The sequence below is a fragment of the Vipera ursinii genome, assembly GCF_947247035.1.
Source record: "Vipera ursinii genome assembly, chromosome: 1".
NCBI lineage: Eukaryota > Metazoa > Chordata > Lepidosauria > Squamata > Viperidae > Vipera > Vipera ursinii.
In genome coordinates, this window is record NC_139512.1 from 269,573,619 (window position 1) to 269,600,402 (window position 26,784).

At 34.7% G+C, this 26,784-nt stretch overlaps 2 protein-coding genes across 4 annotated transcripts in view; both read left to right on the forward strand.

The window, feature by feature from the left end:
* Window positions 1–26,784, forward strand: part of LOC310643865 (uncharacterized protein) — a 707,877-nt gene that overhangs the window by 308,927 nt on the left and 372,166 nt on the right. The gene's annotated exons all lie outside the window — the stretch shown is intronic.
* The window catches only part of ADGRG6 (adhesion G protein-coupled receptor G6), a 114,624-nt gene that overhangs the window by 36,729 nt on the left and 51,111 nt on the right, over window positions 1–26,784 (forward strand). For both annotated transcript variants that reach the window (XM_083368253.1, XM_083368254.1), the window contains exons 4-9: window positions 2,841–3,461; window positions 7,291–7,359; window positions 13,484–13,564; window positions 21,818–21,903; window positions 25,869–25,921; window positions 25,996–26,052. In XM_083368253.1, the coding sequence (XP_083224379.1) occupies window positions 2,841–3,461; window positions 7,291–7,359; window positions 13,484–13,564; window positions 21,818–21,903; window positions 25,869–25,921; window positions 25,996–26,052 (967 nt within the window). The remainder of the gene's footprint in view (window positions 1–2,840; window positions 3,462–7,290; window positions 7,360–13,483; window positions 13,565–21,817; window positions 21,904–25,868; window positions 25,922–25,995; window positions 26,053–26,784) is intronic.

Below are 26,784 nucleotides of genomic sequence, written 5' to 3' on the forward strand. Positions count from 1 at the left end.
TCTAGGTGATAGGGTTACTGTATTGCAAGATAGGTCAAAAATCTAGATGAGGAGCAGATGGCAGCAAGACAAACCAAATACCAATTTTTGATTGTCCTCTATTAGTTGTCTAAATCCTGTACAGCAAGCGCCCCCAACCTTTTGGGCACCAGGGACCGATTCCACGGAGGAAGGTTTTTCCGCAGACCGGAGGAGGTGTGGTTTCGTGTGCTGCCTGCATTCCACGGATGGGGCTTTACTTGTTTGTGTGGCCTAGTTTCTGGCATGCCGCAACCCAGTGCCGGTTGGGGATCCCTACTGTACAGTACAGGTAGTCCTCAACTTACCTTTTGTTTAGTGACCATTTCAAGTTACAATGGCACTGGAAAAAAATGACTTAGAACTGATTCTCACACGACCGTCATAGCACCCACAGGGTCACATGATGAAAATTTGGGCAATTGGCAATTGGTATGCATTTACAATGGTTGCAGTGTACCAGGTTCATGTAATCACCATTTGCCCTTCACAGTCAGTTTCCTACAAGGGACTAATAGACAAGGCAGTATTTGCATAACAACCGTGTAATTCATTGAACAACTGCAGTTATTTGTTTAACAATTGTTGCAAAAAAGGTCATAAAATTAGCTGTGACTCACTTAATTGCCTTACTTAGCAATGGAAATTCTGATCCCAGTTGTGATTACAAGCCAAAGTGTACTTGTACATATATCCTGTAATGATAAGATTATGGTATGTGCTGAATAAATAAATAGGAATGCATTGGATTTCCTTAAGCATTTTAATTGCACATCAAAACTTTTCAAGAGTGAGTAAGATCATATAGATGTTTTTCTTTAAATGCCTGAAGGAAATAAGTCATTAGGAAATCGGATTAATGAAATAAGACTGCATATCGCTATTTGCTTAATGAAATAAAACTTCCATTTCATTAAATAAAAATTAAGCCCGAGTTATAATTAAATAGAAAACTACCACATAGCTACAAATTAGCCCCACTGATCTAATTTAAGTTTGCTTTTGATTAGTCAGGCCTGTAGTCATCCAATCTTGTTCTCACAATGTGATATAAAAACTCTATTATTGATTGCTTTTTTAATAGAGTTTTCCAACTTTTCAAGGAAAATTTTAAAAAGGAAGGAAAAAAGGTATCCCTGGGTGGGATTAAAAAGTTCAATCAATCAATTCCAACTTTACGAGATCTTTTTTTTTCCCCACAAGAAATTGATTCATTGATTGAAACTTTTTTTTTTTTTTTGCACACGACTGCAGAGAGCTAAAGTGAAAAAAAGCCAGCTGAAGGCCTAGGAGTGGGGCGATGGCACGCGTGCCCACAGAGAGGGCTCTGCATGCCACCTGTGGCACACGTGCCATAGGTTCACCACCACGGGTATAGGGTTCCCGGCCTGAGTAGAAAGTTGGACTAGATGACTTCCAAGGTCCCTTTCAACATCATCATCATCACTATTGTTGTTGTTTTATTGTTAATATAATCACACACACACATAATGTACTTAATGGTACATAATAAAAAATGTTATAGATACTGCTTAAAAAGGAATACCAATAGTACAAATTCCTAAAAAAATTAAACATTTTTACATCAGGAGAGAAATGTGTTGCTAATTTTGACAATATGTTTCTTTTGAAATTACTGACAGAATGCTTGTCCTTTCTCTCTTGAGCTACTACTAAAATTATTATTTGCATCAGGTTACCATTGTTATATAACTGAACTTGTAAGGGCTTTTTTTCAGTTTTTCTTTTCCTGACTTTCTAAGGGATCAGTATTCACTTCTTTTGGTTTCCTTGTTTTGACAAACAAACAGACTTCCAAAACGTATTAACAGGCAAGAAGTAGCTTGAGTTTCTTGTTCCCAAGGTAAATCAGACTCAGAGCAAGTTGATTTACATGAAACCTAAGTTAGAATATCTCTCTCTTTTATCAGTAAAAGTGTAACAACAATACACAGTTAAGTGCCCTTTCATGACTCCCCCTCCTGACTGAGTAAGCTAAAGCAGTCACTTTCCTCTGCTTGATGATGTGGCTACATTTGTATTAGTTGTGGAGGAAGAAGTAGGATATTTATGCCACTATATTTCCTATAATTAATATACATTCCTATAATTAACCTGTTAATCTGTTAATATTTGTAACTAACACAATGTATATCAAATGGGTTCAATGGGATCAATCACAAATGACTTCGGAATCATGTTTGGCAAGATAGAAATATGAATAGGATTTTTAAGGGTTAAATATTGATCAGTATTATGGTTACTGTCTTTATGTATGCTTCCTGCAAAGTAAAGTTCAGTTAAAATACTCAGATTCATTTCTAAGTATAGATGCAGAGAATATGGCAGCCAGATTTGACTGCTGGTATGTTTAGTTGTTTTGCAATGAAATGTGAATAGATTTATTCAACTGAAATTCAAAAGTTTGTAAACAAAGAGCTTTTATTTGTGAAATAACATGGCAGGTTACTTTCTGCACAGTCTGAAAAAGATATCTGGTATTCATTTCTTCAGTTTAATGTAGCTGTATAAAATAACCTATTGGGAGCAACGCATAAAGAAATGAAAGGGCTATTTCAGGTTACTGGTTTACTGCTTTTGTCTAATACAACAGGTAAAGTATCCAAAACAATTTTTGCAAATAACTTATTTACATTTTGTAGAAATCAAATGGTCATATTGTAAGTTAATTGACTACAATAAAATCCCTGCATATAGTTCTGACACATGAGTTTAATTATACATTGATAAAAAGTATTGTATTATTTTTAATAAAATTTGATGGTAGTTGATTCTGAAAACATTTTCTTTTTATGTTCCAGTTGCTGTATCTTTGAAGAATCAAAAGGTTGTCATTCCGCAATTTCTAGATTCTGATTCTGTGTCTCTGGCAAATTCTATTCAAGTCCCAGAACTTAATCAGTTCACCCTATGCTTTGAAGCAAGAGCAAACAACAGTAATAACTATGAATGGAAGGCTTTCTCCTATGGTGATTCCTCTGTGGAATTCTTCAGCTTTGGAAAAACAAAACAGGGGTATTTCATTTTTATCTCAGACTCAAAGTGTTTTTTAAATGATGCCCTGGACATTGGTCCAAATGAGGACATTTTCACAGAAACATTTGAAGAGCTTTGCATTGCATGGGATAGCTCATTAGGTATAGTAGGTGTAAATGTCAAAGAGACATATAAAACAGTCTCTTGTTTAGATACTTACGGAAAAGTAATTCCTGGCAATGGAAAGTTGGTTCTGAGTTCTGACAAAGAAGACATAAGCCCACTACCTGGAGATATGTACAACTTCCGGCTTTGGAATTTTACAATGAATTCCCAATCACTTTTCAACCTTACCTGTGATGAGAAAGGTAACATTATTGACTGGGAAAATGATTTCTGGAGCATTCCAACAACATTTCTAAAAGCGGAGAACAACTTGAGTTGTGGTGAGTTTCTTTTTTTTAAATTTGGCATAGTTGTTAAGATGATTTAGGTCAGAAAGAAAATTTGTTTGTAGTGAAAATGAATTTACCATCCCCACATTCATTTTCTTGAACTTGTTTTACTATAAGATTCGTGTGCTACAGTAAATATATTATTCTATAGGTAACTTTTATGAATTCAGTACCTCAGTAATAGGTTTGTTTATTTATTTATTTATTCAATTTATATCTCATTGTTTTGTTCAGGAGCTTAAGGTGTTACACAAAATATTCCTTTCTCTTATTTTTTTCTCACAATAACAACTTGATCAAGTAGCTGGACCGAGAAACAGTGATTGGCTGATAGTCACTCAGTGAGTTTCCATGGCTGATCCTTAAAATCAGGAACTCTCTAGCACCAGCTCAACCAGTACAGCACAAACTGATTTCAAGAGTTTTTATTAATAGATTTTATAATGATGCAATTTTAGCAATTGTCAAATTGTTACATTTTATTGTTTATTGAATTGTATTACAATCAGTGACAAAAACTACAGCATTGTTATATTATGCTTCTCTTGACACTTATGACCTTAACTAAATCTATTCATTTATTTGTATACTACCCATTCAAAAATAAGTTATGAAAATAGAAACAAAGTTTATCAACAAGTCTTCATTTTTCTAACCAGAGTCTTGCTAGTAGTTGAACTATACATCTTATGAAAAAGTCCACGGAAGAGAGAATAAAACCACCATTTCCCCCACTTATTTCATAAAATACTGTGTATCTTTCAAACAGTTTTCTTCCAGCTTTGTTTAGAGACTAGTGCGGAGTAAAGTCTAGAATGCAGAAATATGGTATTTTCAGACTGAAAATAAAGTTGCTCTATACCTATTTTGATTATCACTATACCTACTCCAATTCCAAGCTGGATAAAAAGGCTAAGCCTTGACCGGTATATTTGAAGGATCCTAAAAATCTTTATATGCAAAAATATTCTTCTATATTCATTTTAAGCTTGGAGCTTATTACATTGGAGTCTTTAGAGGGCACTCGCCATTAGAGGAATGTTTCACCGTTTGAGGAATTGTTTTGAACATGTCATTTTGCAGAGACATATCAAAAGAGGCAAAATGGCAGACCCAGCAGTGTAAGCACAGCCTTTTCCTTTTGAACGTGCTTACAGCATACATGGGAAAGAGACAGAAGTTTAGTTGCTTTGATCCACCTGCCATTTTGCCTCTAGCAACCTGTGATTGCCATGGACAAATAGTAAAATAATAGTTAACAATTTTAAGGAAATAAATGTCTTTGTATTATATATTTTATCCTTAATCTACCTTATACAATTATTTTGATTGTAAAATTGGAGGGATTCTGACAGTAGGGCAGCGTATACATGCACCAACTGAGGATCAAGATGAAGTTGGTGACACTTTTATAACAAGATGAAAATTTTATTTCTTTCTTGAAATTCTCTTGCAAGGGAAACTAATAAGATCAAAACGTTCTTGTTCCCATCTACTTAATTTCTACACATCCTTGATTTTTTATTAAGGCTATATGCTGATCACATACCAATGGATATGATTAGGTTCAGACTGTGATTCAGTGATTTGAACAACACTCCAGTTAATCACACATTCTGTTTCAAAAGTCACATAATTCAGGTATCGCATAAATCAACATCACAGTTTCAGAATGCTTCCGTTTGTGCCTTTTCTCTGATTGTCACAGGCAATTAAAAAAAGATTGGAAGTTTTTTTAAAAAAAATCAGAAGAATCAGATAGATAGAATAGCCCCCACTAAGAGGATTAAGTACAGTCTTCTTCAAATTGAGCTTTGTTCCTGGATTCAATGAATAGGAGTGACCTGTCATCCAATTTCTAGCTTAGTTCTTCAAGATTAGTTATGGTCAGCTAGACACTGCCACCCCATTGAACCAAGGATATGGGTCATGTGCCAAAGTTTTAGATGGGGTAACTTTTCAATCAAGAAGTTTTCAAAAGGGGGGGTGCTTCTTCTTTTGCAGGTGAAAAGAAATGGGCTTTGTAAAGTTCCTTCACACATGATTAGGTTTGAATAAAAAGGAATTTGCTTTCTTCTTCAGCTATTTTAGTGAGTAATTTGTATCTTTATGCTGTAGAGATGCCCCCTAAGCAGGAGATCTTTAAAAAATTTCAAAGGGGCAAGGAAATTATAAGGAGTACGTATAACTTTAAAGTTTTATTTCTTTAGATTTCTACTTTCAACAGAACTCACTCACAAAAGCTTTCAAGTATTTCATGGCTCATGGTTCATAGCAGGTGATAGAGTCTTTTGAGATTAACCATTTTATTTTATTTTATTTTATTATTTTTTTAATCCCATTTATATCCCGCCCTTCTCCGAAGACTCAGGGCGGCTTACAATCTAAGCACAAATCAATGTGCTCAGCAATAGCCTTCATTCTATGTATATGCCTGCTTATTAGGGCTTCCCCCCCCCCAGCGGCATTATTACAAAGTCAGCTTATTGCCCCCAACAATCTGGGTCCTCATTTTACCTACCTCAGAAGGATGGAAGGCTGAGTCAACCTTGAGCCTGGTGGGATGCGAACCTGCACTAATTGTAGGCAGCTGGTGTTACTTAAGGAGGCATTAGCCCACTGCTCCACCAAGGCATAATATTTTGTGGGTTGAAGTTAATTTCATCAGGTGCATGAAGCAGCTTGGCTTATGGCTGATTATATTAGGATGAGGCAGAAGGGAAAAGGGAAGGGGAAGTTAGGAGATATCAGGTTATACAGATGGGGTTCTTTGGGGGAGACATTACAGATACTACTGACATGGGCCACGTCCTACAATATACTGTATAAACAACATAATGCATTTAAAGGGAGCCTTTATGGTATGATTTTGAAAGCAGTTTGTTGAAATGTGCAGAAAGAACGTGAGAGCATAAGCTTCTGCTAACATAAAATGATGTACTTCACAAACATCTGCATAACAGCAATGTTACCTAGTTTTGGGTAATGAAACACCTTCAAGAAAACAGCCAAGTTCAGAAAGCACCAAGGACCCTTATTTCAACCCAGAGCTACAAATACTCTCCTTTATAAGAATGTTTTTCATTATAAGAAGGGGGTTTTGCTTTTTGACCCAGAACTTTTTTATGCCCATCATCACAACCATTCTTGTTTACATGAAGGGAAAGAACAATTACAATTTCATTTATATACACAGATAGCATTATGAAGTAACTATGGTTTTCTTTAAAGCAAAAAAAATCCTCAGTTTCTAATTTTATCTTCAGAAAGGGAGCCATTATTCTGAGGTACATCCAAGCCCACCTCCATAAATTGTGCCATCTGTGGTGAAAGACATGTTCCCTTCTCTGCTGCCACAACTCATTCCATGCACAGTCTAGCAGCTGAATCTTATTTAACATTGGCATTGGAATTGGGTTCTGTCACAATTGGCTTATAGAACATAGGCTGTGTGTCTAATTTCATGAAGAGCTTCTATCCTTTTGTCTTTTGTGAAAAATGAATTATTAGCATATTTGTCTTCCTTAAATGAGGCAACATGCTATTTCATTTGCCTGAATCATAAATATGGGAATAAGCCAGCAAATGTTTGTGTTTACACTTGTAAACACAAGTGTCAAGCTAGCCCCTCAACCTTTACTGAGTTACCAAAAGACCCCATAGTATCTACTGTTAATGTTCAGCACATTTGTTTTATTCAGTGATCTGTTAACACTTTTTGTCTTTACATTGTATTTACTAAAGCAGTTTCTTTAGCTATCTCATTGAGTTTCCCATTAAAAGATAAGTCTTGTTTACAGTGTTTCCTTTTTTTTTAAAGGCTCATATCTTGTCCCCTTGCCGACAGTTGAACCAACTAGCTGTGCCACTATAGGAAGCCTTTGCCGAGGTAAGAAACCAACACTAGTCTGCTGGGATGGAATTTATTGCTACCTTTTAAGATTTAAATGATCAGTATACATATATAATATATGTATTTGATAGCTGAGACAGAAGTGGATAAATCAGATATGGAAAAGAAAAATAACATGTTTTCTATTACATATTTTAAATTTTTTAGATAACCAACACCTCCGGTATAAAAGGTTCTAGATTATTTTTCCCCCCTTTCATTCAGTTTGTTGCTATAGTATATTTCAGAAGTGTACTGTTTATTTTGACACAAGGGTATGAACAAACTAATGGATCACAGCATTCAGCTACAGCGATCTAACAAAGTATTCCAGAAAAGAGGGGATACGTTCACTGCAGTATGACTTGTGGTAATTTATCTTAATGTTTTATTCTGTGTAATATAAAAGTTATACATAGACTTTTTGTGGGAGGATTTTATTTTTTGAAAAGAAAGAAGAAAACCCATATTATTCCTCTATAGACCAAGCAGTTAGGAAAGCTTTTTTTTTATTTTGGGTTTTTAAAATTTTCTTATATTATGCAGCTCATAAAAATCAAACTTAGACATTAGAAATATATCAAAGTCTTTTTTTTCTTTTTCTCCTACTTTTTCTTTCTGCACTTTTAGTTTTTTCTTTATTTCTCATTTTCTCTCTATCTTTTTATGAATTTTCTTAATACTTTGGTTTATATTAGTTCTTAATATGGTTGTTAAACCTTTCAGTAAAATTTATATATTAAAAGAAAGAGGGTGTCAAAACTGTTAGTTGAACATCTGTGGGACAGATAGTTCTAGATTTGAATTACCCATGAGATTTTTACCCATTTATCTTTACCATTGATTCCGCATCACTGCATATCTCCTTTAATATTTAGTAGTGAAAGGATAATAGATCATGAGGATTTCATTAATTTTCTGATTCATAATGACACAATTTGTGAGACAAGTCGCATAGCTATAAAGCCATGTTTATACAAATTGAATGCCTTAATAATATATTAGTAGGCATTCACAAAACAGTTATTAGATTTAATACCGATGTGTGTCTTTGTGAGAGAGAGATTAAATAATGTACTAAATTATTTCAGTTAGAGGAATGGTTTGAGCTATATTATCTGTGAAATTACTAGTGAAGAATTTTAATCTGAATGTTTGGAATTTTGGAGCCTCTGGCACAGACATACTTACATTTCCGTTCACATTTTTGTTTTGGTTTTTTTTACTTAATCACGAAGGCTTTACTACACTGCAAAGTGGGTGAAGAAAATGCTGACAGGGTGCTGCTATATGCAGCTGGGGCGGGTATGGAATAGTCAGGTAGCAATTGCAAGATTGAAGTTCAGTTTTTATTAATGTCCTGCTACATGTGTTTTGTTGAACAGTCCTGTCTGTGTGTGATGGGAGTCTGAAATCTCTTGAAGATTAGTGACTTTCTGTTGTCCTAATCTAGCACTGAAAAAAATCTAATGGTGAGATTTGGGAAGTAGAAAGCAATTGTGAGCATGAATTTGTGAACGAAATGGGATGGATGAAGTATACCCAACAATTTTGTAATTCATAAAGCAATAGAATAACAGTTAGAAATCATCATCATCATCATCATCAACAACCATAGTGGACAGGTCTCATCAGAGGAGTCAGACATAGAGTGTCTCTCCCATAAAAAATAATGGTGAGATGTAAATTTCAGAATGCCATGCTGGCTCTGATGTTGCCCGGGTTAACAAGGTCTGTGCTAGATGTTGGAGTTCCTGGATATCTGGTGAAAAATGGGTTACAGGACTCAGGACTGTTGGCTGAGCAACCAGGGCCAGCAGCTGCAGAACTACTGGAAGAAAAGGTGTTTACCCGTCGCAAATATACAGTGATTGAAAACAAAGAAATAATGATCTGTTATTACAGATCAAGTCCAACAAGAAGAGGATATCTAAAATGAATGTGCCAGTTCTGGAAAGAACAAAAGCCAGAATCAGAAATAACAGAACAGAGACTAGCAGATCATCGCCAATTTATAATACGAAATAAAGTATTCACAGAAACAGAATTGGACGAACTGCAAAGGTTTACCCAGGGCAAAGAAATCAAAGCCGTGCCAGAAGTAATTCAGAATGTAGAGGCAAGCCAGGGGGAGTTGGCAGTGAAGGAATCCAGCAGAGATATACAGCTGTTCTCATTTGGAAATCAGGCACTCCCTCAGGAAGAACAAAGCCCTCTAAAGAAATAAAAGATTTGAAACAAAGAATAACTGATCATCTAGAACAGCACAAAAACAACGGAATAAGGCTGCCTGCATTGAAGCTTGTTCCAAAGAAACAGCTAGCACAAGCATTAAAAGATGCAAATACTGCAATATCAAGTATAAGCACCAATTCACTGCAAGAAACAAACCAACTAATGTACAGCACAGCTGCAGTTATAACTGAATACCTGGGATGCAAAATCAACAAAGAAGAAAAGCAAACAAACTGTGCACCACAAAAATGGAAGGTTAGACTAGAAAATAAGATCAGCAAGTTAAGATCACATGAAAGCAAGCTAGAACAGATGAAAGAAAAGCTGAAGAAAAAGAAGACCAAAGAATATCTAATCAAGAAATACCAATTAGAAACAAGGAATATCAAGGAAGCACTAGAAATAATAAAGCAGCAAATAACAGCTATAGCCAGGAAAATCAGTAGATACGAAGCTTGAATTGCAAATTATAGGCAGAACCTCCAATTTCAATCCAATCAGAAACGTTTCTACCAATCCATCAATGGAGAAACTGTAATGAATCAGTCAGTACCTGACAAGGAAGAAACAATGCAGTTCTGGAAGCAGATATGGGATAACCCAAAGAAATACAACAAAGATGCAGCTTGGTTAAAAGAGGTGGACGCAAATAAAACAGAAGTTGAAATGAAAGAACTAGTAATCACAACAAAAATGGTAGAAAAAAAGCAAGGAAGATCAAAAATTGGTCAGCACCAGAAGATGAACTGCATGGGTTTTGGTTGAAAGATCTAACTGTTATATACCCACTCATTGCCAAGCAGTTCAACAATATACTACAAGGAGGAGAAATTGAAAAGTGGCTAACAACTGGGAAAACCTACCTAATAATGAAAAATCCAGCAAAAGGGGCAACACCAGGCAACTACAGGCCAATTACTTGCTTACCAACAACTTTCAAATTGCTAACTGCAACCATACTGAAGGAATCAAGATGCCCCATGAAAATAACATTAAAAGTCTGGATGAGGAAGATTACTATAAATACTTGAGTATCCTTCAAGCTGACAACATCAAGCACACTGAAGTCAAGAAAAAGATTAGAGGTGAATACATCAAGAGAGTGAAGAAGATCTTAAAGTCCAAACTCAATGGAGGAAATACCATGAAGGCAATCAACACCTGGGCAATTCCAGTCATTAGATACACAGCTGGAATAGTGGACTGGACTCAAGCAGAACTAAAAGCAATGGATAGGAAGACCAGAAAAATAATGACAATGAATCATGACCTTCCTCCACACAGTGACATTGACAGACTCTATCTACCAAGGCAAATAGGTGGACGTGGAATGCTGCAAGTACATTAGATGGTTGAAGAAGTAAAAATGGCTTTGGAAGAATATCTGAAGGACAGTGATGAAGATGCACTGAAATTAGTATATCAGGAGGGCTTACTGACTACTGGAGAGACCAAACTGGCCTACAAGAAAGACCAAATGAAGAACAGAATAGAGGCATGGGAAGACAAAGCACTACATGGCCAGTACATTTAAAAAATAGCTGGGAAAGCAGATAATAACAAGATCTGGCAATGGCTAAGAGTGGGAAAGTTGAAGAAAGAGACCAAGGGACTAATTCTGGCTACACAAGACCAAGCCCTAAGGACAAATGCATACAAAGTCAAAATTGAGAAGACAGCAACAGACAGTGCAGCCTATGCAAAGAAGCTGAAGAAACAGTGGACCACCTGGTAACCTGCTGCAAGAAGATCACACAGACTGACTACAAGCAGTGGCATGACAAAGTAGCAACAATGGTGCATTGGAAGATCTGCAAGAAATATCATTTGCCTGTAAGCAAGAATTGGTGAGATCATAACATAGAGAAAGTCATAGAAAATGATAAAGTTAAACTGCTCTGGGGCTTCAGAATTCAAACAGACAAGCACCTGCAACATAACACTCCGGACTTAACAATTGTCGATAAGAAAGACAAAAAAAGTCTGGATAGTGGATGTGGCAGTGCCTGGAGACAGCAGAATAGACGAGAAAGAACTAGAGAAGATAACAGAATACAAAGACCTACAAATAGAAATAGAAAGACTGTGGCAAAGGCAAGCAAGGGTAGTACCAATAGTAATAGGCGCCTTGGGTGCAATCCCAAAACAACTGGAGCCCCACTTGAACACCATTGGCATTGACAAATTTGCCATTAGACAATTGCAAAAGGCGGCCTTACTAGGAACTGCTTCCATCTTGCGCCAATATCTGTAATACCATCAAACATCCACATCTGCCTATCCCAGGTCCTTGGTAAGGACTCGATAGGTAGACAAAAATGCCAAATCCAGTCTGAACATCTGGCTGACTGCGATGATCAATAATAATAATAAAGTTGGAAGTAACCTTGGAGGTCATCTAGTCCAACCTCCTGCTCAGGCAGGAAACCCTATACCATTTCAGATAAATGGCTGTCCAGTCTCTTCTTAAAAACTTCCAATGTTGGAGCACAGGTGAGAACATAGGTCAGTTGCCATTACCTCCTTTCAGGAATTATTTTAATATCTTCAATGTTTTCAAATATGTCTAAAGAAATCATCCCAGACAAATTTCTTGTAGTTTGGTTAATAGATGTTATTCAGGATAGACTACAGTCCTATCTACTATCACGACCCTAGGTGAAAAGCAAGTATGCAACAACTGATTTGAAATTCCCATCATTTTATCTAAAATTTGAAGTTTGGTTCTATTTAAATAAGGGCTCTTTATTCTGAGCTTGCAGGAAAAAATGTTTTGATTTCATGCAGTTCTGCAGTTCAGACTATGAATAGGAATAGTTACTAAACAAATATTGCAGCAGTTATGTTTTAGACTGAGCTGTTATTTAATCCATTTTTTCTCAAAAATATAGTCATACTAACTTATTTTTTTAATAGAATGTCTCCATCTGTTGATGTTCTTAAAAGACTAGCAGGTATCTGTTTTTGAATATTTTCAATCATGAGTGGTACTCTCTGATTGCCAATACAAAAGACATCTGAAATTGAGGCAACTTGAAAAAGTAATCTTGTGGTCATTTATGCGGGCATTAATCAGAAGCTGACATAATTGGCAGATAGATGCAAGGCAGATTTTATGCTATTCATAAAGGCTCCTTTTTTGTCATTAAGAAAATATTATTTTGAATTTTCATACTCACAGGTGGATTATGCTGTATTTCATTTCAAACAAATAGTCCTGTTCAGCTGACAGGTTTGATATTAAACTTACAAGTCAGTGGCTCACTTGCAAACAATGCGTTGAGGATTGAAATATCTGCTTTATTAACTAACGAAATATATTGTTTGCATAGTATACTGTAGCAAAACTCTGAGGAAAAATTCATGTTACTTTTTTAAAAAAAATAGGTTTCACATAGTAGGTTTCACATAAAATTACAATCCGTATTAGTTCAGTTCATCTCCATTATAGCTAATAGCATTAATGATCAACATCTGCATTAGTATATTTGTTGCAGCCATTGCAAAGAAGCCAAGTAACACATTTGTGTACATTGGTCAGCAGGAAATAGTATATAGTAATTTATGTCATTCATCGGTTCATGATTTGATAAAAAAAAGTGAGAGAGGTTTTAAGCATGAATTCACCCATACACTATTGTTAAATTGTTTGTGGAGGCATTGTTTTGCCAAATGTTGTAGGTGATCAAATGAGACTTGTAAAACATATATACCAGACTGGAATTTGAAATGAGTCTAACACAAAAAAATGTATATGTGTTGATTTATGTTGTACGTGGATCCAGTCATTTAAAAGTCATTTCCTCTGTTTGTTTTTTCATGTTGCCTGACCTTATTAACATTCATGTTCCATATAAGTTCAATTCTTTTTCATCTTTGTTACCAGCTACTGTAAGTGCAACCACTCCATCACCCACCATTACCACTAACATGCCTGATACTAACAGAACCGATAAAATAACGGATGGTAAGACATTTAATGTTATATTTTCTTTGATAGGTTACATCATTTTATCTTTTGAGCATATTTGCATTATATACAAATGTCAGATTTTGTTTTATCAAAACAAAAAGCCTTGTTTAAAGAGGATTGTTGTCAAATAACAATTTTGAATAAGCAAAATTTCCTGTGCGGGGGGGAAGATTTTCTAGAAGATTTCATGTTTCTGTTTTGATTCTTTTTATTAATCTTCAAATACTAACGGTTTTACAAAAGCAATCTTCATGTAGTTCTCTGTAGGAGTGGTTGTCCAGAGCACTCTTGGGGCTAGTGAAAAATAGAAAATTATTCACAAACTTTGCTTTGGGGTCATTAATTGAAGTAACATTGTTAAGAACAATCCAAATCAACCTGAAAGTGATTGCTACCTTTCTCCTAAAGAGAAGCATGAAAAGTGACACTTCTCGTAGAATGTTGCAATATTCAAGAGACCCTGATAATGTATATTTTAAGAAATACACAGGTTGGAGAAGAGAGGACCAAGAGTGGTCTCTTAGTTTGTCTACTCTTGCTTTAAAACATTGTCAGATTCTAGAGTTGAATGTTTTCAATTTCAATTGGATGCCAATGAAATAAATGAAATAAAAATTAGATACAGAATTATACAGAAAGCAACAAACAGCTCTATAGGTACAAGGGTGAGATGACCAAGAGAGTTACGTACAGCAAAACTTGGGGTATGTATGGAGTAAGAATAAAAATATTTCACAGGTAGATCATGTAATAGAATTTACGATCGGGAGCTCATTCAAAGAGAATTCTGTGTCTTCATGCACAAACAGTAATTGCGTAGAAGAAAAGTTTGATAGGAACAGGACTGAACATATTTCTGTCCTCTATACACTTTTTCAAAAATTTAAGTCAGTGAAAGCAGTTTTGTATAATGAACAATTTAAGAATAAATTGCCTAAACTTCTTTTTTAATCTTTGCTTATCAGAACTCAGTCTATATAAAGCAGTTCCTGCTGAAATAATTGATATCTTCATAATCAATCTCTGAGCTATATTTAATGTCAAAGTAATTTCCTTAAGTAATTTACTTCATTTATTAATTGAATGACTTAATGTGTACAGTCCTGCAGGAAATGAAAAGTCCTGCTACAGTGGTCTTCAGAGTCAAGAGAAATTCAGCTGACTCTTCTCAACCTATTCAACATTGGCAAGAAGATTCTAAGATAAGAGGCATCAAAAACATAGGAATTATATCAACCCCAATAGTTTGGCCTGTAAAACAGAGGCCTTTACACACCAGTAAATTTACAACAAATGAGAGAAAAAGTGCACCTAGTTACTTCATCACAATAACTCCTGAGGTGATACCATCTGCTTCTAGAGAAATGCAAATTAATAGCTTGGGCCCTTTCACAGAACAAGTAAACATAAATTATAATTCTTCCATCGAGGTGTCATACTTTAATAACGTTTCAGGACATTCTGAGAGCTTGTTAAATGAGAGTAGTATTTCACAGGAAACACCAACTATCCCATTTGATCACATTAGGAATTTAGGATTCCATATTCAACAGAGTGGAAATGTTGAGATAGAAGATTCTAAATCAAACTTATTGTTTCCTTCATTGGTGAACAAGAACATTTTTTTTGAACTTACAGAAGACCATCAGTGGATGTTATCTCCTATCAGTTACACATTTTCTTCTGTGTATAAACATGCTAACAATTTCTTGCAGTCTTTGAATACATGGAAGGAAAATGCAACTTATGAGTATTTTATTTCCAGAATTCCAGAAGAAAACCTTCCTTCTCTTGTTCATAAATATTCTTATACATCCCCTAAGGAATTAGTTAAAGAAGCAATGCTTGGCTTACTAAACGAATCACTTGAAAGTGTCTACTTGCAGCCCACAAAGAGATTTCTACAAGAGGATTCTCTTAGGAATGGCTTTTACATTGTAGATGATTTACAGACTACAAAATTAAATCATGTAAGGGACTATAATTCAGTACATTTTAAAAAACAAATGTTTAAACATAGTGCAAATCCTTCTGGTTCATTACAAAACATGAAAGCCTGGTTTCCAGATGTTATGCCAAGAATCCATCCCACAGAAGTCTTCATGTCAGTGGAATATAGTAGAGAATTACATTTATCATCACATTTACCAAAAGCAAGAGGCAGAAATTCTGAAATTCAGCAAACTGTTTCACTTTTATATCAAGAAACATACAATAGATCTTTTTTAAAAAGTGATTTTTTTGCATTTAATTCTCTCACTGAGAAATTAGATAATTTAGAAGAACAGGAAGGTTCATCTCTAGAAGATGAATTTGAGCTTCCAGATAAGTTCATTTCTTACAATAATAATATATCTTCTTTTTCATTTCTATTGGAAGATATCAAGTCAAAGTCTGGAGTAGGATATATAGAAAATAATATATCTAGCGGTGCATATAATGACATTTCTTTTCTCACAATTAATGATGCAAGTCTTCCAACACAATATATAAGTACTTCATTTTGGACTATGGTTAATGATCGTCTAGAATCTACTGAAAGATGGCTGTCCTCATTTAATCAACCATATTCTTCCCTAATAGAAACAGTGTCTTTTTTCATGTCGCCTACACAAATAGATGATATCACCATGCAAACACTTCCTTATAATACACTAGTAGGCCATAATGTTTCAAAGTTATATATTTTTACTAACATAACAGAAGAGAATTTTAGTTCAGTTTTTGCAGTGTACTCATCAGGGATTTCAGATGTTATTGAAAGAATAGCAACAAAATCAGACCCTCTTTTTAACAAAAGTGGATCAATAAATGATATTTCAGCTGTGCATGTCCCTTTAACTTCCCAAGTAATACCTTTGATTCAGCCTTCCTTGCATTTACAGATAAGTACTTATGACATATTACAAGGAAGCTTTACTGATGATTTAAAAATTACTGCCAATTTAACCATGCAACAGGCTATGGAGAAAATCCCAGATGATCAACTAATAACTTTTTTTCCATCTGCTGAAATATCAGCAACACCATTTTTTGAATCTTCCTGTATAGAAGATACCTGCAAAGTTTTATCACTAAGTCCAATACATTTTAAGGAACTGGCACATAATGTATATACAGATTTACAGATTAGTCACCTTACAAGTGCTTCTGATTATATGGAAAGTACAATGCGTTCACAAATAAATAATGCTTTTTTTGAAAACCAACATCCACAGATATCTGATCTGTTCATAAGGACATTGCCTTTAGAAATATTGCCTACTAATAGTCGTGGAACAATTGCACAATTTGGCAAACATTCAGCAACTTTAATGATTTCAGATGCTTCAAATTCACAGAATCCTCTAAATAACCTTGATCAATATTTTCTTGATTCAGAATATTTGTGGAATGAGAAGCTAGTTCAGGAGACAAGTGCCATGAATGAAACATACCTTTTTGAAAATGAACATAATGATCCAAACAATTTAGAAAGCAAAGACATTCTACTTCTTCAACCTGGTCATGCAGAAGAGTTTGGTGTTATGGCTCACAATAGTATTGATACGAAAATAAAAGTCACTGTTTCAAAAGAAGAATCTGTTGTTTGGAAAGTGCATCACAGTTCTAGCAAGTCTGTTGATGATCCCATTACGAAAGGATTGTCTTCTTTAAATTCAAATAATGTTAGTGTGACTGATTTTTATGACCAGATAATTCCTTCATCTTTTGAAGACTTGAAATATGAAAAAATAGTAAACTCTTCTTCCCTTTTGGAACAAGCCACAATTTCAGTAGTTACTGAGGTTCAGTCTTTTTTGTTGAATGAATCTACTAAGTATTTTGATGAAAACGTATCAAACATTGGAATGATATTCCATAATCACAAGACAGATGTTCAAAATGCAGTGGATATATTAATTGATGAAACTGTTCTGACCAGTATAGCACCAGAAGCAAATCAAAGTATTGTGTTCAAAACAACATTGACTCCTAGTAGCAAATATCTTTTTACTCATTTTTTATGTAATTCCTTCATGGACCGGGACTGCCCATGTGGACGTGAGGTCAAACACAGTAGGTCATAATATGAAGCTAGATGTAGAATGAAAAAAATGTCTATCTGCTAGATGTAGAAATAGAGTTTAGAATTACTTGTGCTAAATTAGACAATGCTTAGCAATAGAAACATTAAAGCAATAGAAATGTATTAGAAATGCATTTTTATACCATATTAAAATGATCAATGATCGAAGTGTAGAACTTTAGCATCTGATTCTAATCACTACCATTCCATTTACTAATTCAAGAACTTTTGAGGAGACTATTGCGACAATCAAATTACATTGTTTCTCCTATTCAATCCATGGAGATTGTTTTGTAAAAATCTAATGAAGACAAATAATTACAGTTTGATCAGAAAATATGAGAGAGAGATCATATCAAATTATCTTCTCCATGTGCAGATAATTTCTGCTTTCCCACTTATCTCCACTGAGATGCTAGATCCTTGCTTCTGAAGCAAAACATGGAATCTCTGTGTATCTCTTTATTATAAGTCTTGCTGCCCATAAAAAAAAGACACTGAATCTACCGAACTGTTATTTTTTAAAAACTGATTTTTCAAAATAAACAAAATCCAACAAAATGAACAGGAGAAATCACTGCCTAATATGTTTAAATATATTTAAATTTTAAAAAAGTTTTTTTTTTAATTTTACTTAGATTACTGTAATCTAAGTATTTTGAAACAGTGGTCTTAAAAATAATGTGAGTATAAATTAAGTGGAAAGTATGTTTTGAATTTTTTTAATATTGTCAATTGATAGTCTCCTGAGAGTACTAACCTCGAGCAAATAAGTTTTCACTCATTATTCAGAAGTGGTAGATTTGAATTAGCTATACTATTTAGAGACAGTAGAGTTTTCCCATTCAGTCTGACATAATGTAAACTGTATTTTCATAAAACACACAAATAATTCCTTTCCAAGAAGATGTAAAAAAGATTTTGTGTTCATAGAAAATTGGTTCATATTTGTGGCATATATTTGTCCAAATGAGTTGAAATGTTAATGAGATGATGGATTATCCATGTTAATGTGGTTCCTCAAATATGTCAATTCATACCAGAAATAGGGTTATATGAATGAAAATACAAAAAAAAATCCCAAATTGGGACAATAACCACAAATGTGGAATGAAATATTGGGAATGTACAACCTATTTTTAAAGTTATTGAGCTCTTTTTGATGACACATTGACACTACTATCCCATAAACAGTTTGGTAATGGTTAAAAAGTTCAGTATGACCAGGGAAATGCTGTACAATACGAGAATCTGGATTCTGTGTAGGTAATTCCTTCCTTAAGTGATTCTCCTATAACTGAGCGGGTAATCTGTGTGAATTTTTCCCCCTACTCCACCTGATTATCATTTCAGGCTATAAACAGGCTCTGCTCTCTCCCCTTCTCACTCACTGGGAACCATGAGATGTTTTAAATGTGCTCCATATAACAACTAGATTTGCTCCTTTGTGTGTGCTATATTTGATATGTACAATACTATGATGAATAAGAGGAAAGATAAAATGAAAAGATACCATTATAAGCAGTTAATCAAAAGAAAAGTTATAGGTTCTTCTTCAAAAATAGAATATACTTCAGTGTAGCTAGTGATAATAGCATTAACAAAATTCTATCACCATTGATACCCTTAATTAAAAATTTAATAAAAAAGATCAGAATCTCTCCCAATATCTGGCATCTTATTATATATTAATAAAAATGTACAAATGTAGAAAAATGTGTATGTTTCTATGTGTTTAGATATAGCATATCCAAACAAACACATTCATGATAATCATTGTATGTTGTATGTTATTAAACATACAGCTCACTCATATTCGTATAAATAATTATGAACTGTAACAAATTATTACATATTTTCATGTTAGCATAATGAATTGTAAGATAAAGCTCAAGTACTCCTGAAAAGAAAAGTAACAGCATTCTATTCATATAAATTCTGATTAAAAATATGAAAAAAACTGAAGCGGTCAGCAGTTAATGCAAATATTTCTATAAAGCTCCAATATATATTTTTATTTTATTTATTTTAATTCCATTTATATCCCGCCCTTCTCCGAAGACTCAGGGCGGCTTACAAGCTTAGCAGTATGTTAAGATAATGTCTATAATAATATTAAAATATTTTCAGTTTGAGCCACTGAGTGCTTTAGTTGGCATAGTCCTATCAAAGAAATAGTGTATATGCTTGCAAGATAAGCCAACCTGCATTTTTAATTTTTTTTAAAAAAATTCAAGGTTCTACTCTTTGCAGATGAACTTATCTGCAAGTATATACGGGATATACAGATATTATAAAAATATTACCATATATATGTTTGCTGATAAGCCCATGGATAAGCCAAACACAATGTTGACACCTAAAATTCTTGACTTATATCTGAGTATATAATGTAGTACACGTCCACCGTCATAAAAACACCTTTGGAAGTCCTCTATTATTTGACTCACACCTTAAAGTCAATGGGTTTTCTACTTTGGTTATGCATTGGATTTGTTTAAAGCTTGAATTCTGGGAGAACTGATTTTAATTTTTATTCTTCATTATTTTATTTCCTCCTTTTTCAGATTCTTATCTGACCAATTGTGTATCGATCAGCTAACAAATTATTTATTTAATAGGATAGTTGAGAGGTTATTCTATTTTTGTCCTACTTCAACCCCCAACAATAATCTCTTACCAGTTGAGAAAGGGTTCCTTACATATATTAATAAACCCTTCAGCTGTATGTTTGGGAAAAAAATCTATAATCCTGATCTATAACTGTAAGATATAACATATCAAGACACCTAAGCACATTTGTAAAAAAAAAGTTTTAAAGATGTTTAATAAAACCCTAATATGCTGTTTTTTATAAAATTGAATACCTTCAAAATACTGTAATTTTCCTGAAAAGTTCATCTCATACTGAAAAAACCAGTAAAAGTTATAGTCATTTTTGCTTTTCCCATTTCATACTATGAAATACCAGAGTTTTCCAAAGGTTTTCCAAATCCCATTTGTAATCTGCCTGATCCAAATTAGATCAGAATATAATTGGATCAATTCAATGGGGATTTGATTGTTTTTAAAGCTTCTGATCTTGCCTTCAAAGCAGATTAACTCTTGTCTGCATACCCATAATTTTTACTCAGAAAAAGTATAGAAAGATCGGTCAAAAGATCAAGTAGATATTACTAAAATATTTTCAAATAATGGTCAGGTTCGCCTGGTGCGCCAGTTGCGGCCCTATCTGGACCGGGATGCCCTGTGTACGGTCACTCATGCGCTCGTGACCTCTCGCCTTGACTACTGTAATGCTCTCTACATGGGGCTTCCCTTGAAGACCACTCGGAAGCTCCAACTGGTACAGAATGCGGCCGCGAGAGTTGTCTTGGGAGTTTCCCGGTACTCCCATGTTACACCTTTGCTCCGTGAGCTACATTGGTTGCCAGTTGTCTTCCGGGTGAGGTTCAAGGTCTTAGTGACGGTTTTTAAGTCCCTACATGGCATGGGTCCGGAATACCTCGGGGACCACCTGCTGCCGGCGTCAACCCCCCTCCGCCCTGTGCGTTCCCACAGAGAGGGCCTCCTCAGGGTGCCTCCAGTCAGAGAATGTCGGCTGGTGGCCCCCAGGGGGAGGGCCTTCTCTGTGGGCGCCCCGGCCTTATGGAATGAACTGCCGGTGGAGCTCCGGATGGCACCGGATCTCCGCTCCTTCCGGCGCGGGTTAAAGACCCATCTGTTTGAACAAGCTGGCCTGGCCTGATGGGGAGTTAATTTGGGTTTTTAAATATTTGTATATTTTACTGTTTTATCTTGGGCATTAATTTAATTCTATTTTAACTTTTGTAGTTTTGTACTTTTATTATCTGCCCTGTTCACCGCCCTGAGTCCCTAGGGAGAAGGGCGGTATAAAAATTTAATAAAAACTAAAACTAAAACTAAAAATCATTTGCCTCACCAGAACAAAAAATGATTCAATAATAAATATTTCTATATGTTTGTCTATTATGAAAAATCAAGGTACATCTATATTTTTTAAAAAAGTTAAATCGGGTGACAATATTATTAAAAATTAAAGCCAGTTTTAAAAGCATTATCAGAGTTGTGGCTTTACCATAGGCTTGGTGATACGTCTTGGTGAGAATTTTTAAGAGTCATAATTCTGACATTTACATTGTTTTTGTAATGCCTAGGTAGATTATACTACAGAATAGACTTTACTGTCTACAAAATCAAAGAGGATGCAAATCCAAACATTCAGATTGTAATTACAGAATGGGTAAGTTAGGCTACTTTTCAAACCATTGTATATACATTTTAAGTGTGCTTTTGAAGATGTTATTTAAATACTTTTTCAAAATATTTAAAAGTATGATCTTTAAAATTTTAAATGTTAATTTTTTAAAAGCGTGATTCAGAACTGGTAATTTCTAGATTATTCATTCAAATGTACATACTGTTTATCTGAAATACTGCTTTTTAGTCTGATCTTTCAAAATCTATAGAGATTAAGCAGGCATCATCCTTTTAGCTTTTCAAAAGGCCATCAAGACCTGGCTTTTAACACAGGCACTGGAGTAGAGTGAGAATATTTGGAGTTGATTGTGAGGCATCTCAAGGGGATGATTTAGGCACCATGTTTGTTTTGGTTTTGTGATTTTTATAGTTCTGAGCATTATTACTGTTGTGAGCTTCTCGGAATTAAAACAATTAAAAGAATCTTTTAAATTGATTTAGGCAGATAATAGTTTTGCTTTTTAAGATTAACTCGAACAATAAAGTAAAATAAAGACTTAACAGCAATAAATTAAAGTAAAACCTAGAAATATGCTATAGACTAGAATTACATTGTAGGTGTTGGAGAAGGGAGGGAGGGAGGGAGGGAGAAAGAGAGAAAAGAAAAAGAAAATATATGACATACCTATACCTACAAGGTTCATAATTATGCAGGCAATAGTTTTCTCTGTGACATGGAATTGAAAGTTGGACTTTGAAGAAGCAGGACAGAAGAGTATCAACCTCTGTGAAATTTGGTGTTGGAGAAGAGTCCCAAGAATATTCTGGCTAGCTAGATAAACAAACAAGTGGATCATGAAAGAAATAAATCCAAAGTTTACCCTTAAGGTACAAAAGACACAAAATGATACACTTAAGGACCATATATGACCAAAGAAGGAAACCTGCCTATGTGGTTGACAACAACTAGAGGGCATTCAATCAGAAAAGGTGCATAGATGCAATTTTAGTAGATACTGTCTAATGAATTTTGGGGGAAAATTATACCATAGTGAATATTATACAGTCATGGCCGAAATTGTTGGCACCACAGAAATTTTTCCAGAAAATCAAGTATTTCTCACAGAAAAGTATTGCAGGAACACATGTTTTGCTATACATAGGTTTATTCCCTTTGTGTTTATTGGAACACAGCAAAAACAGGGAGGAAAAAAAGCAAATTGGACATAATGTCAAACAAAACTCCAAAAATGGGCCGGACAAAATTATTGGCACCCTTAACTTAATATTTGGTTGCACACCCTTTGGAAAAAATAACTGAAATCAGTCGCTTCCTATAACCATCAATAAGCTTCTTACACCTCTCACCCGGAATTTTGGACCACTGTTCCTTTGCAAACTGCTCCAGGTCTCTCTTACTGGAAGGGCGCCTTTTCCCAACAGCAATTTTAAGATCTCTCCACAGGTGTTCAATGGGATTCAGATCTGGACTCATTGCTGGCCACTTCAGAACTCTCCAGTGCTTTCTTGCCATCCATTTCTGGGTACTTTTTGACGTATGTTTGGGGTCATTGTCCTGCTGGAAGACCCAAGATCTCAAACGCAAACCCAGCTTTCTGACACTGGGCTCTACAGTGCGACCCAAAATCCTTTGGTAATCCTCAGATTTCATGATGCTTTGCACACATTCAAGGCACCCAGTGCCAGAGGCAGCAAAACAACCCCAAAACATCATTGAACCTCCACCATATTTCACTGTAGGTACTGTGTTCTTTTCTTTGTAGGCCTCATTTCATTTTCGGTAAACAGTAGAATGATGTGCTTTACCAAAAAGCTCTATCTTGGTCTCATCTGTCCACAAGATGTTTTCCCAGAAGGATTTTGGCTTACTCAAGTACATTTTGGCAAACTGTAATCTTGCTTTTTTATGTCTCTGTGTCAGCAGTGGGGTCCTCCTGGGTCTCCTGCCATAGCGTTTCATTTCATTTAAATGTCGACGGATAGTTCGCGCTGACACTGATACTCCCTGAGCCTGCAGGACAGCTTGCATTCTTTTGGAACTTGTTTGGGGCTGCTTATCCACCATCCGGACTATCCTGCGTTGCAACCTTTCATCAATTTTTCTCTTCCATCCATAACCAGGGAGATTAGCTACAGTGCCATGGGTTGCATGCTTGAAACAATCTTGTTTATCCACAATTTTGAAAGGGTGCCAATAATTTTGTCCAGCCCATTTTTGGAGTTTTGTTTGACATTATGTCCAATTTGCTTTTTTTCCTCCCTTTTTTTGTTGTGTTCCAATACACACAAAGGGAATAAACCTGTGTATAGCAAAACATGTGTTCCTGCAATACATTTCTGTGAGAAATACTTGATTTTCTGGAAAAATTTCTGGGGTGCCAACAATTTCGGCCATGACTGTATAATTTGGCAGATTTAACCAGATTTATTTTAATATATTTTTGAGGGGGACCATTTTAATAATTATTCCCTTTTGGGGGGCCCATCTGGAGAGCTAGATTTTGCGCTTCACAAATTTTAGGATCAAGGTATACTAAACAAAGATATTTTTGTCCACCCTTGAAAGCTGCCAGATATATTTGGTTATTAATAGATAAACAGTAACCTTTCAAATTCCATCTGAAATTAGTACAGTAGAATAATCCAAATTTGAAAATACCAGGGAAGATGTTTTACTAGATTCATGAACTATATAAGAGATCACTTGATATCTGTTGAAAATAATTTAAGTATAATACTCTATTGAGAATGTATAGAATTGAAATTTTATGAATTAATTAAAATATTGACCTGATGCTCTAGCAACCTCTGAGTAACTTGCAATTTTAACTAAAAGATGCAGTACCTGAACCAAACCCAAAATTTCCAATTTATAGGGAATTCAAATGGAAAATGAAAGTATTAGTTAAATTTCTGAACTGTGGAATGAAGGATTGGAATATCCAATTTTGCAGTCAGTAGGTCCAGATGTGAAGAAACCTGAATTTACTTAATGATTTTAAAATGAAATTAATTTACCAGAAAATATTTCATGTTTATTATACCTTATATGTCAGTTCAGTTTTGGGAAGAAATTGGTACCTTAACCATTACATCAAACTGGGCTCTGTCTTTTGTCACTTCGAGTTTACTTTTTCACCACAGTCTATGTAGGCTTATTCTCACTGTATAATCACAAGGTTTTTGTTGGTGATGGTGGTGATATAATTTTTTTTAATTCACTGTTAAAAATGTTTTTAAAGTTTTACCAGTTGCTAAGTCAAATGGAATCTGGATTAATAATGTTTGAATTTATTTATTTATTAAATTAATTTGCCACCCATCTTGCCACAAGGTTATAAAATTTATAGGCTATAAGGTTATAAATTTGCCATCAGTGCCATTGAGATATTGTTTGAGTAAGACCCCCAGCTAAGACTTCTGCATGGAGATTTTCTTCTCGTATTTAGATTTCTGTCATTATTTATAAGGATTAATAACAAAGATTTTGACTGTTATCTAATCCAGATTCATGTCTCAATTAGTGAGTAATAGTCTTCTATTAGTGCTTTATATTGATAGTGAAGGTATAGGTTAGGAAGAGAACTTTCTCACTAAGACATATTGCCATGCCCTTTAGAATTCTTGATTTTCTGCACTTAACCTTGCTTTCCCTAGCATGTTGTTCTGTGCCTTACCTTTTAAAGACTATTTTTTTCTACAATTAACTCACAAGAACAAAAGGAAATGTATGAACTGCTTATGGGTATAGTAAAAGCAGAAATACTGTATGTAGTATTTCTTTGGCTTACTATTTTTTATACTTTCTGTACTTTCCACCACAACATGAAAGATATGCTGGTGATGGTGATGATCATAATGATGATCATATGAAAATAAACTCAGATTCTATGAAAATAAATTCATAGAAAATGAATTTAATGCAAAAATTAAAAGTTCCAACAATTTTATGCATTTTAACCTTTGCGTTGTTTTCCTGTTTTCTAGTTAATTGAGACCATGGGGAATTGGAATTACAATGTATGTGTGGTGGATATAAGGTAGGTGCTTGACAGGATAGAAAGGAAACATGCAGAAGGCACTTTTCTGAAAAATATGTCTTTTGTTTTTGTAGTGTTGAGCCAAGTTCAACAAAAACCGCATCAAGAGGAAAGAGAAGTGTTGATCAAAGGTAAAATTGTGAGAAATTCTTGTTACAAAAGCTCTGAAATAATCCTAGCAGTTTTGTTCTATTTATCAAATGCTAATTGGATTTATATTTGTCAAATAACTTTGCCTGGTAATTATATGAGACATATTTCCCAAGACATATTTCAAGCTACTCTTTAGTTACCAGTTTAAAGGCGAATGAAAGAGCCAATGTTACAATTCCTTTTCGGAAGACTCGTGTGCTGGGAAAGATAAAAAGGAACATTTAGGAAGCATCCAGGAGTTCCATTTATGAAAGATTTATTTATTTATTTATTTATTTGATTGATTGATTGATTGATTGATTGATTGATTGATTGATTTATATACCGCCCTTCTCCTGAAGGACTCAGGGCGGTGTACAGGGCAATAAAATAAGAATACAATAGTTAAATAATTTTAAAACTCAAAGATGTCAGTTGATGCATTTTATAAGGAACCTACTACATACTTCCTGAAGTCTGTTATACACATACAGGTAGTCCTTGATTTAAGAGCACAGTTGTGCTTAAAATTTCCATTGCTAAACAAGACAGTTGTTCAGAGAGTTTTGCCCCATGTTATGACCTTTCTTGCCACAGTTGTTACATGAATGACTGTAATTGTTAAGTTTGTATGGTGGTTAAATGAATCTGACTTCCTCATTGACTTTGTTTGTCAGATGATCTCAAAAGGTGGTCACAGACCCTGGGACACTGTAACCATCATAAATACA